Genomic DNA, 16,820 nt, shown 5'->3' on the forward strand with positions numbered 1-16,820 from the left:
TTGCCAGTTTATGTGAAATAAGATTTTATATTTGTAAATTTAAATGTATTACTTAAAATGATTAATGAATGTCTTTTTTTTTCAATTAAAATTAGTAGCATTTTTGCATTTTTCACACATTTATTGATGATTACTGATTAAGTGATTAATGAAAGTTTTAAGATTAAGTCGGAATGAAAGAAAAGTGTAAAACACAGTTATCAATGTATAGAATTCGAAAAAAACCTGCAAGTAAAAATATTTGCCTAAAACGCCCTATATTCAATTTTTGGAGGGAAAGAATTACTTTTTCCGGTAACTCTCAAAGGTGATCGACCCTAAAAAAACATGTGGACACAACTTTGAAATCCTGGGCAGACACACGGTGGGAGAGTCGAATCAACAGAGATGAGGTTGTAAGATTCCAGGCTGCAAAAGTGAGAGATGCTCTTTTAGAGGTGAGAGCAAGCAGAGAGTCGAATCAACAGAGATGAGGTTGTAAGATTCCAGGCTGCAAAAGTGAGAGATGCTCTTTTAGAGGTGAGAGCAAGCAGAGAGTCGAATCAACAGAGATGAGGTTGTAAGATTCCAGGCTGCAAAAGTGAGAGATGCTCTTTTAGAGGTGAGAGCAAGCAGAGAGTCGAATCAACAGAGATGAGGTTGTAAGATTCCAGGCTGCAAAAGTGAGAGATGCTCTTTTAGAGGTGAGAGCAAGCACTGCAGATCCAGCTATCAAAATTGAAGCACAAGCCTTAGCAGAAGAGGTGGGATCATACCGGTTCTCTATTTGTCCGGTGGTGTGGTATGATATCCTTAGAAAAGTTCAAACTGTGAATCAACTTCTGCAATCACAATGCATATATCTGGATGTAGCTGTTAACATTCTCAAGAAGGCTGAAACCTCCCTTGTTAGCTACAGAGACACTGGGTTTGCTGATGCCCAGACATCTGCCAAAGAGATATGTGAGGAGATGAATGTGGAAGCTGCTCTAAAGCAGAAAAGACTCAGAACTACTAAAAGGCAGTTTTCCTATGAGGCCCCTGATGAACCTATTACCGATGCCTTTTCGTTTTTCAGTGTAGTTGTGGATATGGCCATTGAATCTCTGAGAGAGAGAGAGAGAGAACTGGAATGATGAGTGATGTTGCAAAGAAATTCAGTGTTCTCATAAACTTCTCTGATCTGACATCTAGTGAGCTAGAAAAGCAGGCAAAAGATTTGTGTAATACACTCACATCTTGGGATCATTCTGATTTAAATTATGATGAACTGATTGTAGAGATGCAGTCATTTCCAAAATAATGGCCAAAACAAAATATGACAACATTGTTTTTCTGGACGAGAAAGGCCTGAAAGAGATCTTTCCAAACATGTGGATGGCATTAAGAATTGCTGTCACTACACCTGTGACTGTGGCATCTGCAGAGAGAAGCTTCTCTAAACTTAAGCTCATTAAAACATATTTAAGGTCTATATAAAGTCCCTTAGAGCAGCAAGATTTCTCTAGAGTATTTAGTACAAAATCCTGCCTCCTCTGCACTCCTTGCAACAATGTTTTCCTGTCCTAAAGTCCAGATATGGCACCCCCAATGGATGACCGTGTGCATCATGGCCGTCATTTGTTTGAAAAGGTGAAGCTAGGTGATCCCTCTCAACTTTAACCTCAGCCCATTCGTTTGGAAGTCGCCATGACCGACTGACCTGCCTGTCAGTGAACCCGTGCACCTCTGGCTCACCCCCTCTCCCAAAACGTGACTCACCCAGGAGTCCTGCCGGCTGGAGACCGTGAAGGAGTGGAACCTGGGAAACCCTATCACAAATGAAGATTCTTGGAGTGAGCCAGTCAAGAGTTCAAAGTGCCAACTCGTGAAACGTTCGGGCCAACAGGCAAAGGACAATCTTCAAAGGAGTGCAGGTACTACAACAGGGGCTATAGTTATTCCCCCACCTTTTAGCTTAGACTGATTTTAACTTGCTTAGACTACCTGGCATTAACATAACTCGGACTGTGTGCGGTGGGATTGTGTGTATATATTTTTCCGTCATTATTTTTTGCTTTTGAGACTAGCACAGTCTCTGGGTCACATGGGCCACGTGTCCGACCCCATTTTGATTTTTGATTATTGCAGACCACGTGTCTAACCAATCATTTTTATCATTTTGAATTGCTTTTAATTTGCATTCCTTTTATGATACTATTTTTGTGTTGTTAAGATGTCCGTTTTCTTTTGGTGTAAATTTGTGAAATAAATCAATATTAGGTTAATTAAACCTCTTTTGTATTTTTGCTCCCTCATTTATTTCAATGTGCAAATTATGAATATTTGATCACGGGACAGAATACAGTACCCGATATTTGAAAGGCAATTACACCGCATTACAAATACAGCGCAATATATCATATCGTCTGTAATTTCATCGTCTTGAATTTCTAAAGATTATAAATTTTTAGATGTTTTATACTTTTCATGATTGTCTTTATATTAACCATGAAAACTTTATTTTAAAAAGGAAATATAAATATTTAGTATTAATAGGGTTTTAAATAAGCTTTTCATTTTTTGTTCGGCTTCGAGAACTATTAGCTGTTTGACGCCAGTCTTATTTTAAATAGACGACAATTGCCCAGTAGATTCCCTCGTAAACTTTGATAGAAAATAGATGTAATAATAATAACAATAAGAATAGGGAAGTGGGGAATATGGGGAAAGGAAGAGTACCCCTGGATACCATCCAGATTATAGCTCAAAGGCATATACTCGGGATGGGAAAGATTAAGGAAATAGGGAGAGAGAGAAGTACAGGAGAAGAATAAAAGAGAGAGGCAGACCCTCTTGCGATATAAGGGTTTTGATATTATAGATGTATTTTACAAATTATAGTTGCTTTTATGATTTTATAATAGTATATTTTTAATAAGAGTTTTATGATAGATTTTAGAACACACACACACACACATATATACACATATATATATATATATATATATATATATATATATATATATATATATATATATATATATATATATATATATATATATATATATATATATATATATATATATTATATATATATATATATATATATATATATATATATATATATATATATATATATATATATATATATATATATATATATATATATATATATATTTCAATTCAGATTTTATATATATATATATATATATATATATATATATATATATATATTTTAATTCAGATTATATATATATATATATATATATATATATATATATATATATATATTTATATATATTTTAATTCAGATTTTTATTATAGTTTTTAGTTAATTTATTTATTTTTCAATAAACTTTGATATATATTTATTTAACTTAGGTTTAGTTTTAAACGTCCCATCTGCCTACCAGTTGCTTGCACTGGATAATACCTGAAGATTTTTCCGAGTCGAAAATATAATAATCTTGTCTGATCCATCATCATTGTCAAACAGAAGAAATGGCTGATGTGAATGTGTTATCCTATATTTGGGGGGATGCTTAACTCGAGTAAACTAACTGGATTTGCAGGAACTTGTGCTGCTACATTTCTTGCATTTCGTATATTCCTTTTTAAGTACTGAGGTGTTGGTAGCTGACCTGCAACTGCTTGGGATACTCCTACATATGCTTGGGTTGCGATACACTGTGTCGTTTCTTGAGTTTTTATTGTTTTTTCTTTAGTTAAGTTAATCCCTTTGGCAGCTTCAACACGAGCAATATTTGTATGCACTCCTGCATGGCACTGTTTTGTATAAAATTGATCACATTTCCAAATAGTTTTTTCGCCATTTGTTTTCTCTTTCACAAATAGATGACTATTGTCAATTAACTTTTTCTTATTCCGTGTGCTTACAACATACTCCAGAGGCATCTTGAAGGGTTTAGTCCGAGTTATTATCAAATGAAGACAAACTGCTAAAATAAACGGAAATTTTCTCTAATTTCTTTTTTAGGAAAAGTCAACAAGCTGGCTGTTTGCGAATAGTTAGATAGTTAGATCCCATCAACAACTATTACAATATTAAATTAGACGTTTATGTTTTATTGTTCATCTATTTCTGGCTTTGAGCAGTTTACTTACCTGACGATGAAATTACAGAAGATGTGATATGTTGCGATGTATTTGTAATGCGGTGAAAATGCATGAGATGTAATTACCTTTTAGGAGATGGACACTTCAAAATCGAACCATTGTTCTCTAGTCTAGAGTACTGCCATAGCCTCTGTACCATGGTCTTCCACTGTCTGGGATTAAGAGTTCTCTTACTCGAGGGTACACTTTTCTATGATATTTCTCTTCCTCTTTTCTTGAAGTTTTTATAGTTTATATGTGAAAGATGCAATTTAATGTTACTACTGTTTTCAAAATAAGTTATTTTGATTGTTCATTACTTCTCTTGTAGTTTATTTATTTAATTGTTTCCTTTCCTCACTGGGCTATTTTTTCCTGTTGGAGCCTTTGGGCTTATAGCATCCTACTTTTTCAACTAGGGTTGTAGCTTAGCTTGTAATAATAATACTATTTCCTTTCACAGTAGGGTAGCAATGACAATACACCCTTGACATTCACTTTACAATATCACTCTAAGACTTCACCCCCTTGCACCATAAGATACCAAATTTCATAAAGCTGAATGGACCAAGTTTGCATTTCAAGAAGTCAAATACTCATGCAAGATAACAATGATTGCTTTGATGACTTGCTCTATACTTTTAATCACTTACATGCAGAGGATCAGAGAGTATCTGGAGTGACAGATGCTTACTTTAAGTAGCAGGACAAAGCCCCTTGAGAAGGATCCAGAAAACTCAAGAAAAAGATCATGATAAGCTGCACTAGATGCAAATTCACATGGTCAGTAGCGAGAGAAAACACATTTCTCATCTGTCAAGTAAAGGACTTCTTCTTCTTCTTTGTCTGTATCTTTTCCCACTTCTATGTGTGGTCGATGTTTCTGGCCAGCGTTTTCCATCTTCCTCTGTCCCACACTTCATCACCGGTTAATCCCTTTGATCAAAGGTCATCTTTGATACAGTCCATCCACCTTCGCTTTGGTCTCCCTCACCTTCTCGTTCCCTGTACCTCCATTTCCATCACCCTCCTCCCAATATACTGTTCATCTCTTCTTATAGTCAAGTAAAGGACATCAATACTAAATGTATATGACTGTAAGGCCTTTTGCTTACCACAAGAATCTTTAATTCATTAAAGTTTACATGGTAATATATTGTTTTTCTCAAGCCAAATAAGACAGGTAGGCTATTCTAGAAGTTACAAATATTATTTGACTCATTTCAGAAAGGAACAGAAAACTTTCTTCATAAACATTGCTCCTGATCCTCTATGCAGAGGTTTTTGAAACCCTTCTTGACCTAAATCACACGATATCAGTACAGGACACAAAGTAAAAGCACATTTTTTCAGTTTTTTTTTTTTTTTTCAGTTTTGATGGCTGCTTTTCCAGTCCCATACAGCAGGGGAACCCCACTCTCTACAGGACCTCCACTGTCATTTTACCTTGTTCGTTCAGAGTATTTAACGTTTCATATCGCGTATTGTTCATTTACTGTTAAATCGTCACTGTCAAAGGACTCATGAAATTAGAAAGTCTTCAGTTTCCTCTTGAAAGCCGTAATGTCTTCAATCATTCAAATGTTTCATGGGAGCTTATTTTACAGTATTTAGTCTCTCAGTGTCATTCATATACAATTTTGAACTGCCTTTTTCTATCATTGTAAAATTGAAATGAATTGACATGAATTGCAAAATATTGCAGCTTGCTAATCTTGTGAAATGGAAGTCAATCATTTTGATGCCTGGGAAGCATGTATTAAAAAGCATGGCCAAACTAAAACTTCAAGTAAAATTATATAGTTTTAAATAAATGTGAAAGATACTGACACCATCCTTAAGAAGATAGATCTATGACAAATTAGGAAAAAAAATTGTAATTTTCCCAACTATAAACACCCGAAGCTCTTCACATAATAGTATTATTTTTGCGATAGCTGAAACAAGCCGTTAAAGATTTTACGAGGTGTAACTACCCTCCACTAACTTCTCAGCTCACACAGGTAAGATGTAGTCTACCTGTGTGCGCTCTTCTAGCTGCACAGTGAGTGCACTAGCCAGGTAGAACTCGCCTTTACTCTAGACGATGCTTCCTACATGCGCGTCTCAATGGAAAGACTCTCCCAAGAGAGCACTACACCTAGCAGTGGTGGGTCGTGCACCTGCGTCAGCCAAGCAAGCTCGCCCACCAACCTCGGTAGGTTGCCCAAGAATCGTCCCATATATTCCAGTTAGCGCACTTCCTCGGATGTAGGGTCAGAAGAGGGTGAGTGTGTGAATGGAACAATGTTTGAGCACAGATATCAACCAAGGTTCGGGCCCATGGAGCATCCAACTCTGTCATTAAAGTAATGGGCAACCTAGATCACACGCAGACCTCTGTCAGGTGCAGGACTTCGCCCACCCACCTAGCTAGTGCTCGGTGAATATGTGCAAAACTCTACAAAAACTTCCTTGCGGACTCTGGTCTGTGATCATGCCCAAATGAAATGGACCAGAGTACTTCCATACGACATGCCTCATGCAGCAGCCTAGTTGATAGCATTATGCACTCTATCAAATAGGCTCTAGCAAATGCTAGCAAGGAAAGAGTTGAATCTTACCTGTAAGGATGGATAGAGGTGATTTGGTAGGCCACACTTGAGGCAACAGTAAGCTGAAGCTCTGTGCGCTAACAGAAGTAGGGTCTTGCAAACTCGCAATGGGCACTATAGAGAGCAACCTAAGTTGGTTGCAGACTTTGTTATGCAGATGAGCTTGCACACCCACCTCACTTGAGCTCAACGGGTGCGTGCCCAGTGCTGCGCATAACTTCTCTGCGAAACTATCTTACCGAAATACTCATGCTCATTTTACCCCCTACAGGGGGTTAGTGAGTACTGTAGCCTTATTTCTTCCCCTCGGAAGGAACCAAAAATCCTGTGCTGGACTTGAAGAACAGCCGTTTCTCCCTCAAAAGAGATTGAAACCATGAGGCACAGGTCCTAAAGGGCTTGGCCTCTCAAAGCTCTAAGAGCTTTGTTGTCCCCAAAGGCACGATGTTGGCAATAACCCCGAAGAGTTAAAGCCAACGAAACTTGTTGATAGTAGAAGCAGCAGTCACAAATAGTCTGAAGTTATCACCATCTGCAGTAAAGACCCCAAAGGGAAGTTGCAAACGAGCAGGAATTGCCTCACCTAACTCCTTCGTTGCCAAGCTCCAAAGTGCTTTGTTCAGAAGAGCGAGCGTGAGACATGGACGAATCCAATTCCCACTGGCGGAATCCCCCGAGGGAGAAATCACCCAAGCAAAGGCAGTCTCTCTCTATCATGGGCAGGAAAGAGGACCAACCCCTGTTGCTGCTGTCAGCAATTCTCCCCACAAGAGGGAATATCGCTGGGCAGTGGCTGATGGAGGGTATCTCTCCCTCAGATAGGAAAGTTGTCCAACACCTCGATGCAGACCTCAGGGCAGCGTCTCTTCTTCCCGTCTACGGGCTGAGCTTAAGTTAAAGTTCGACACCGAGTGCCACCTGAAGCTAGCTTCTGGGTTCACCCCGAAGTGATCATCCCGACTGGAAAACCTCTAAGGTAACCTGTCTGTCACTGCTCTCGTTCCTACCCCGAAGCTGCAGGAACGAAGGTGAGCAGATGCAGAGTTCAACAGTAAACTGTAACACTCTCGAAACCATTCCTTAGCGGGAAGACCTGTAAGTTTTAAAGGAAAGTAGGAGTTACCGCAAGTGGCAATGGAAAACTTCCCTCGGAGGTAGGCGGCGTTGCTTTGCTAAGGGAACGTTCGTTCGTCCAGATTGCCCTAAGGAAGCAACCAAGTTCACACAAGAGGAAAGTATTCATCCCCATCTAAGAAATAAGAATTTTCTAAAACTTTTAAGCCTGTTGCTTTTAATCGTAATCTGGTTAAAAAGTTTTATGGGAGAGCAAGACTACGTCTTTACTGAGCCGAAAGGAAAAGTGACGATTGTTTACTAGTGCTTGTGTGACTGGGTTGGTTGGTCTGCCCCGCTATCCTCCTCCACTAACTAGCAGAGGGTAGTTTTACCTCGCTAAAGCTTTAACGGCTAGTTTCAGGTATCACCGATATAATATTCCTATATAAAGAGCATAAGGTTTGTATATAGTGCCAGAACTTACATGATTTATTGCTTACCAATACAAGTATGAGTTTATAGAACACTAATTTTGTAAATTTTGCAATAGCAGCTATGGTAAGAAGCTCTTCTAGGAGGACACTCCATAATTAAACCATTATTATCTAGTCTTGGGTAGTGCCATAGTCTCTGTAGAGAAAAGTAAGTAAATATTGTGTGTATCAACAGTTCCTGGTTATTTAGTTACAAAATACAGTACACAGTAATTGTACTGTACAGCATTGTAAAGCATTGCAGAATAAAAATTAAAGCTGATTGTAAAGTGATCTAGCATCAGACAATCGAAAACCATGATATAGATTTTCAATACACAGTAGTTCTAATTATTACACTGAGAGCTGCAGAAACCCTTTTGTTAATTGATCCTAGGTACAGAGTACAGTACAGTATTTTCTAAATGTTGGGCACAAAAAAAAGGGGAAAAATTATAGGTTTTAAAATTTCTATCATTGGTCATACCTTAGTTCTAGAGGTGGACGAGGCAATGGCATCCTTGGCAGGAGCAGAATTGCTCTCCTGATGAGCCAACACTTCCAAAAGCCTGTCCTTTGAAGGGAAGCCCTTCAGACCCAAGGAAGACCGCAAAAGACGTAAGGTGTCCTGGATGCCTGCCTCCCCTTGCCTGGAAGCTCTACCACTTTTTAAATTTATATCATTGAGCATACAATCTTGCTTGACTCATCAAAGACTAAAGAGTCAAGAAATAGTGAAAAATTTTCTGTTTTCCCAATCCAACAACATCAAGTTACTTATATAAACCAAAACAAAACACTTTAATTTCTTGGAGTAATCATCATCATCATCATCATCATCATCTCCTACACCAAAGGGTCTCCGTTAGATTTTGCCAGTTGTCTCTATCTTGAGATTTTAAATTAATACTTTTGCATTCATCATATAGCCTACTCATTTCATAGTGCTCAGCCATGTAGGCCAGGGTCTTCCTACTCTTCTAGTACCTTGTGGAACCCACTTGAAAGTTTGGTGAGCTAATTTATCTTGAGGGAATGCAAAGAGCATGTCCAAACCTCATAGTGTCAACAAATCACTTGAATTTTTTGCCAAGGTGGAGTAAACAGTGTCGCTTAAAGTACTATAAAGGAATCTTAATGCAAATAAACTTTTACCCAATTGCCCCTGTGACTTCAGAGCTCCATGGCTTATGCTCTTCTTCTTTGATTACTCGTTTGTTAACTGCCAATGTCTCAGATCTAGAAATATCTCAAATTCTAAATGCTTTCTCTGTTGAGACCTGTTCATTTCATAATAAGGAAGTGTGAAAGGAACTAAAGTTAAATACTAGAATTACTAATAAAGATTATTTAATCAATTGTAAAATGCATGTTTAAAAATACAATATCTCAAATTAACAATTATTTGTTACAGCATAAGAATATTACAAAATAAGCTTCAATTACATAAAAACAAACATGAAAAAAATTAGAACAAATATTCAAAGTCAATTTGCAATTTTACACATACAAAAACATTCCCTTTTCTTTTGAGTCCAACTGAGAAAAATATCAATTTAAGAAGAACTTTAAAGTAAGGCAACGTTTTGTACTTAAGAAGTCTGAACTTTCCCTGAGAATTCAAATTGAAAAGGAACCTTTCTATCAGCAAGGACACAAATCAGGTAAGAAAACTAGAGTCAAAGTTTGACACACTATTAATGCACAAGAAGGGATGCAATATAACTTGCAATGTCTTTTGCAACGCTAGCTTTGGCACAGTCTGTCACAAGATTGTCTGCCAGTCAAAGATGGTTGGGTTGGCTGGAAAGATCACTGATTAGTTTGAAAGGTATGATCATGAGTAGAGATAAACTGAAGAAGTACACAAAATCACTCAGTCCACATAGCAATTAACGTTAGAGTATCACAGTACTTTGGTGTCAGTGCAAAATAAGTCTCGGGAAACACAGGGGATGAATAAGCAACAAAAGACGCCAGTGGTGGGGACTCGAGGAGGACTTACTGGCTTGTCTGTATCAACATGGAGCTTAACCCCTTCTACACTCAGCAGGCATCTGCTAAGGGAACACCTCAGATTATTGTTGTGGTCACAAACACATGGTAGATAAGACAGGAAGGGACATGCCACCAAATGCGAAAAAGCATATTCCATAACGGCGGGTACCACAGAAACTGTGACATAATTAAGCTACCTGGGGCCTACCAACCCACTACTACTACTAATACTACTACTACCTGAAGTCATAATCGTATCAAAGGTTGAAGGTTTGCATGGCGTATAAGGAAAAACATATAATAGAAGTCAAAATACAAAACAATTTCAGCATAATAATATATCAATTGACTGGAATTTCCCTTAGTGCCAAGATCATAAAAGAAAGATGCACCACAGTAATCATGTCCCTCCTCCAGCACATACAGCATAAGAGATCAGCAGACAAATGCATATAAAACACTTTTATTTCCTGTTGTCCAAGTATTTCCATTAATCTTTTAATTTCCGCAAATACTCTTCATGTTTCTAACTGTTGAATATTCCTATGTAAGACAGGAGTCAGAGGTACAGTACAGTATGCAGGAAAACTGGTGATACTTTTTTATTTTTTCTTCGGACAAGCGTTGTTCTTAAGGTGCCACTTAGTATTAAATCTTATACAGTCAGACCTCGATTATCACGATAGTTAGGTCACAGAGAGAGCTGCAATAAGTGAAAATTCTAACCTATAAAGACATTGCCCCTTGCCACAAGCGGATGCCCCAGCTGAGGATTAACACAGTAAATACTGCCCAATAGTTTTAATTTGGTTTCTACAACAGTTTATAATCATATGTACAGTGTACTGAACATTTGTACACATATACACTATGTACTGGACACAGTGAGGTTACAGTACTTTATTGTGCTGAGGTAAAGTTCACCGAGTGGTGATCATCCCCTTACCGTTTTGTATAGCAAAAGTTATTCCTATCTAGTAAGAATGTACTGTAACCTAATACTCACTGACACTGTAATATACTGTATGTGCAGTAATATTACTACAGTACAGCTTAAATGTACTTACTGTAAATGTTCGGTGTTTCCGTTCAGACGACTGTAGCCTACTCTAGAAGCATGACCCAACTTATGTGTTGTCTCTTGCGCAGTATGTTATCTATGGATTCTAAAACAGATATACAGCTTATTTTATAGACTAAAAACTTAAATAACTCGATAATAATTGTTTCTTTTGAATAAATAAACAAAATCTGTGCATTTGATTACTTTTCAACAGCTAATCTCTCTCTCTCTCTCTCTCGAATATTCAATTTCATTTTGGAAGCATTATTGCATTCTGGAAAATTACGATTATTTAAACAGGTAACTGAGCTTTAATAAAACATATACCGTATATTACCGCGTAAAGGATGGCAAACCCCAAAATTTCCTTTAAAAAAAGCGTTTTTATCATATACTCCATGAAATGGGCAGACGACAATTTCAAGGCCAGCCTGTTACTATACTTTGGTTATAAATATTCTATCACACATATTATAATCTTTATTCATTATAACATCTTTACTAAAAGCTTTTAGTATCATTGGTTATCACTTGCATGTGTAAATGCGTTCGTTTTTTCATCATGGTCGGCAATGAAACGTAAATAAAAAATATTGTTTCAGGCGGCGTTTTCAAGAAAAACATGGCATAAAATCTCTCTTATTCCATCTATGTTGAATTTCTAACCTAAACACAGTCTAAACTGGAAATGAATTTGCTGTATACTCAGAAATCCAAACAAATTAAGATAAAGATGATTTTATATCATACTTTTGCTAAACACGCCACCTAGAACCGAATTCATTGCTAAGTTTATGTTCCATCCCCGATCATAACGAACTAACGAACGCATTTACCCATCTGTGTTTAGGTTAGAAATTCAACATAGATGAAATAAGAGAGATTTTATGCCATGTTTTTCTTAAAAACGGCGCCTGAAACAAAATCTTTTATTTACGTTTCATTGCCGACCATGATGAAAAAACGAACGCATTAACACATGTAACTGATAACTAATGATACTAAAAGCTTTTAGTAAAGATGTTATAATGAATAAACGGATTTTGAGCGAAGCGAAAAATCTATTTTTGGGTAAGATGGCCATGTCGTCCTGATGGAAGTTCCTTTAAGGTAGCTTCCTAGGGTATATTACAACTACGGCGATATTCCCAGAGAATTTACCTTAAGGTACCCAGAATTCTAACTCCTGGAGCGACTATCCCTAAAAAAGACCTTAGGGATATCGTAAATATCAGCGGACGTATTCTTGACACGCCACATAGCAATCTATACCCCGAATAGAGTTAACACTTCGTAGGGGTCAAATGGCAAGAAAACGAAAACGATAAGAAAAAGGGGGGAGCCGTTCGTAAGGCATCTCTCCTCCCCGTTTCGTAAGCGTGCCCTGCGCCGCTCGCGGCGCCATCTGTATTCCTTGTAGCGATACACGAGGTGCTACAGATACTGTATGTAGGGAGGGGTCCTACAGCCCTTTTCCTTTTTTTTTTTTTTTTTTAAAAGGAAAAGGGACAGGGCGGGTCCATCAGGACGACATGGCCATCTTACCCAAAAATAGATTTTTCGCTTCGCTCAAAATCCGTTTTTTGGGCTCAAGCCATGTCGTCCTGATGGAAGTATACCAAAGCATTACTGTATCTGTGGGTTCTCAATACGTGCCGTACTCCTCAGAAATGTTTCTTAGTCAGCTCGACTGAAAGACCTAAGATGTTACCGTTATACATCTTTCCACTAATCATAAACCATGAAAGCGCTTCCTGCCCCCTACAGGGAGGAGTCCTACTAGACTCTAGAAAAGAACGAAGAGTACATATACCTATGTATGAATCACTCGCAAGCCGATACAATATAGTGGTCTCACTCTATATGAAGTAAAGCATAGTCCTTACGGACTACAGCATCCAAGGGAAATACCGACCAGCCCCCTGGTCGAAGTAGAATTGGACAAAAGGTTATATCTGCGTAGGATTAAACTTGCTGCCGCTACCGTCCTCTGAGAAGGATGGAGCCCTTTATGCTAAGGAAAGTATAAACCAGTGCAACAAGGCTTGCATTAAGGAACAGGCTATTATAGATATCCCCGATTAATATACATAGGCTGAATGCTCAATAATTGAAAGGAAATCAACATAAGTGAAGGAGACGCAAGGTTCCCGAGAACAAGTTTATTGAATATCAATGAATAGACATGGTTACCACAATTATATACATATGATAGGTGGATGACCAACAATTTGCACAAGTACTGTAGTACATGGATATATGGTTATCTGAAAGAAAACAATCGGGTTACTTTTCACATACCAAGGTATCAAAGTTAAAAGTCCATGTTACTAGCCACTGACATTAGCGTCAGAAACGCTCGACACACATGTCTGTACTTATGCTACAATCACCATAACGCCGGAACAGTCATTGTGGGCTCCCAGAGCCTTCACTTCTAGTTATAGCAACGCATATAACTATACACTCACCCGGGAATTAAAGTCCCAATTAAATCCACTGTTCCTCGCAGAGTTAAACAACAGGGTTAACGACGCAACCAACTGCTACCACAGACCTCTTTAGCTGCTCCACTTGCTTAGCATAGTGGCGAAAGAATACCCTGGAAGACTTCCAGCCAGTGTATGAACGAAGGTGTTCAAAATCCATAAAGTTAAAGAAGTTTAAGGATGAAGCAACTTTCCTCGGATCATGACCTGCGGGTGAACTGTCAGGATCCGCTCTGCGAATAAAGTATGTAATTTTCGCCCTGAGTTGATTTAGAGATAAATTCGAGCCCGATGTTTCTCCTCTGAATAGTTGACCCCCATGGAAGTCTGAAGTTCTACGAAGATAGACCTTTAGGCATTCTACGGGACATAGAGATGCATCTTCTTTCAGAGGGCAGATTCTCCAGGGACCCCACCTGTTGGTGGGCAACTCGTTCTTAGCGAGAAACGTAGGGTCCGGAAACAGGTTCAGTTCTCCCCCATCCAGGAACTGAACTCGGCCCTCCTCTCTCGAGAGGGCTACAATCTCACTAACTCTGGCCCCAGATGCTAGGGCAAAAAGGAAGATCACTTTTTGAGTCAGGTCCTTCAGTGCACACTCCTCATTATCCAGTAATGAGGCAAAATGAAGGACTTTGTCTAAAGACCATGAAATAGGCTTTGGAGGAGCTGAAGGTCTAAGCCTGGCACAGGCCTTCGGGATCTTGTTAAAAATCTCGTTAGCGAGGTCTACCTGGAAGGCATACAGAATGGGCCTTGTCAGAGCAGACTTACATGTAGAAATCGTGTTAGCCGCCAGCCCCTGTCCGTGGAGGTGGATGAAGAAGGATAGGCAGAAATCCGTAGAGATCTCATGCGGATTCTTGTCTTTGACAAAGGCTACCCATTTTTTCCATGCTGATTCGTACTGCCTTCTAGTAGACTTGCACTTATATTCCTCCAGGAAGTCGATGCTATCTTTCGAAATTCCAAACCGCTTCTTCACCGCTAGGGAGAGAAAATCATGAGCTGCAGGGTCCGGGTTTTCTGTAATGAAGCGTAGACAGTTGACTTCTGGACTTGCTGGGACAGAACTGGGTCCGGGAGTGGCAGAAACTCTAGTTGTAGTTCCAGAGCTAGAGGGAACCACACACTGTTCGGCCACTTGTGGGCCACTATCGCTGCTACTCCCTTGAAGGATCTCAGTTTGTTGAGGACCCTCAACATCAGATTGTGAGGGGGAAACAGGTAGATCCTGGACCATCTGTTCCAATCGAGGGACATCGCATCTACTGCTTCCGCCAAGGGGTCCTCGTACGGGGACACATATCTCGGCAACTTCTTGTTGTCCTTCGTCGCGAAGAGGTCTATCTGCAGTTCTGGGACTTGACTCGAGATGAAGGAGAATGATCCTGCGTCTAGGGACTATTCCGACTCTATCGGTGTAACCCTGGATAGAGCGTCCGCGGTCACATTCCGGACTCCTTGAAGGTGAACTGCTGACAGGTGCCACTTCTTCTTCTCCGCCAGTCGGAATATGGCTAACATTACCTGGTTGAGAGGTGGAGATCTCGATCCCCGCCGATTCAGACATTTCACTACCACCTCGCTGTCCAATACCAACCTTATGTGGATCGAGTGACGTGGGGATACTTTCTTCAGGGTAAGAAGCACTGCCATAGCTTCTAGAAAGTTTATGTGAAAGGTCCCGAATAGCTTGGACCAGGTCCCTTGTACCTTTTTCCGATGGGAGTGACCTCCCCACCCTACCTTTGAGGCGTCTGTGTGAATTGTCACTGACGGGGGAGGTGGCTGAAGAGGTACTGACCTCTTTAGACGACTGGCTTGAGACCACGGTCTGAGAAGAGAACGTAGCCGAAGTGGAACCGGTCTCTTCAAGTCCCTTCGCGCGTTTGATGCAAAGGTTCTCCAAACTCCCGCTGCATCCTTTAGCTGTGCTCTTAGCACTGGGTCTGTTACTGACGCGAACTGAAGAGAGCCCAGAACCCTCTCTTGTTCGCGTCTTGATATCCTCTCGGAAACTAGAAGTCTCTTGACAGACCCCGCTATCTCCTTCCTTTTCGACATTGGAATGGAAAAACGGTGTGACACTAGGTCCCAGTGAATTCCCAACCACTGGAACCTCTGAGCTGGAGAAAGACGAGACTTCTTTCTGTTGATCATGAACCCTAGATATTCCAGGAACTGAATCACCTGTAGGGAAGCTTGTAAGCATTCCGCTCTGGATGCTGCCCACACCAACCAATCGTCCAGGTAGGCTACTACCTGGAACCCTTTTAGGCGTAACTGTTTGAGCGCTGCGCTCGCAAGCTTCGTAAAGATCCTTGGGGCTATGTTTAGCCCGAAAGGCATCGCTCTGAAAGCGTAAAGTTTTTGTTGTAGCTTGAATCCTAGGTAGGGGGAGAGACGGCGACTTATTGGAACGTGCCAATAGGCGTCTGACAAGTCGATGGAGACGGTATATGCCCTCTTGGGCAGTAAGGCCCTTATGTGTTGTAACGTTAACATCTTGAACTTGTGGTTCACTATGAACTTGTTGAGTGGTGACAAGTCCAGAATGACTCTGAGTTTCCCCGAGTCTTTCTTGGGAACACAAAACAGCCTCCCTTGGAACCTGATGGACTTTACCCTCCGGATCACCTCTTTCTCCAACAGTTCTTGAATGTACTCCTCCAAAACGGGGGTGGAGTGTTGGAAAAATTGAGGGCACAGGGGCGGAGTACTGTACCAACTCCAACCCAGTCCATTTTTGAGCAGGCTGTGGGCCCAGGGATCGAAGGTCCAACGATCCCGAAATACTGTAGTCTCCCTCCTACCGGCGACACTTCACTTTGACTTCTGCCCTGCAGTCTTGCCTCCCTGGCCGCGACCACCTCTGAATCCTCTTCCCCTAGAGGGGCGTCTCGCCGAGCCTCTGGCTGCACCTCTGGGCTTTGCTCGAAACGTGGTCGATTGACCTTCGAACACTGGATTGAATGCCGGGGATGCTGATGACACGGCCTGGGGTACCCATTGGAAGGTGGTCGGGGTCTGGGCTACCAACTGTGGTACCGGAGGCAAAGCTGGCTGC

At 40.2% G+C, this 16,820-nt stretch overlaps 1 protein-coding gene across 1 annotated transcript in view; it reads right to left on the bottom strand.

Annotated features, from left to right (window-relative positions):
• The window catches only part of LOC137618607 (zinc finger protein 91-like), a 533,834-nt gene that overhangs the window by 63,064 nt on the left and 453,950 nt on the right, over positions 1-16,820 (bottom strand). The window contains exons 6-8 of the mRNA XM_068348718.1: positions 5,089-5,201; positions 3,523-3,747; positions 1,216-1,463 (exon numbers count right to left, since the gene is read on the bottom strand). Of these exons, the coding sequence (XP_068204819.1) occupies positions 1,216-1,463; positions 3,523-3,747; positions 5,089-5,201 (586 nt within the window). The remainder of the gene's footprint in view (positions 1-1,215; positions 1,464-3,522; positions 3,748-5,088; positions 5,202-16,820) is intronic.

The sequence above is a fragment of the Palaemon carinicauda genome, chromosome 25 (assembly GCF_036898095.1).
Source record: "Palaemon carinicauda isolate YSFRI2023 chromosome 25, ASM3689809v2, whole genome shotgun sequence".
NCBI lineage: Eukaryota > Metazoa > Arthropoda > Malacostraca > Decapoda > Palaemonidae > Palaemon > Palaemon carinicauda.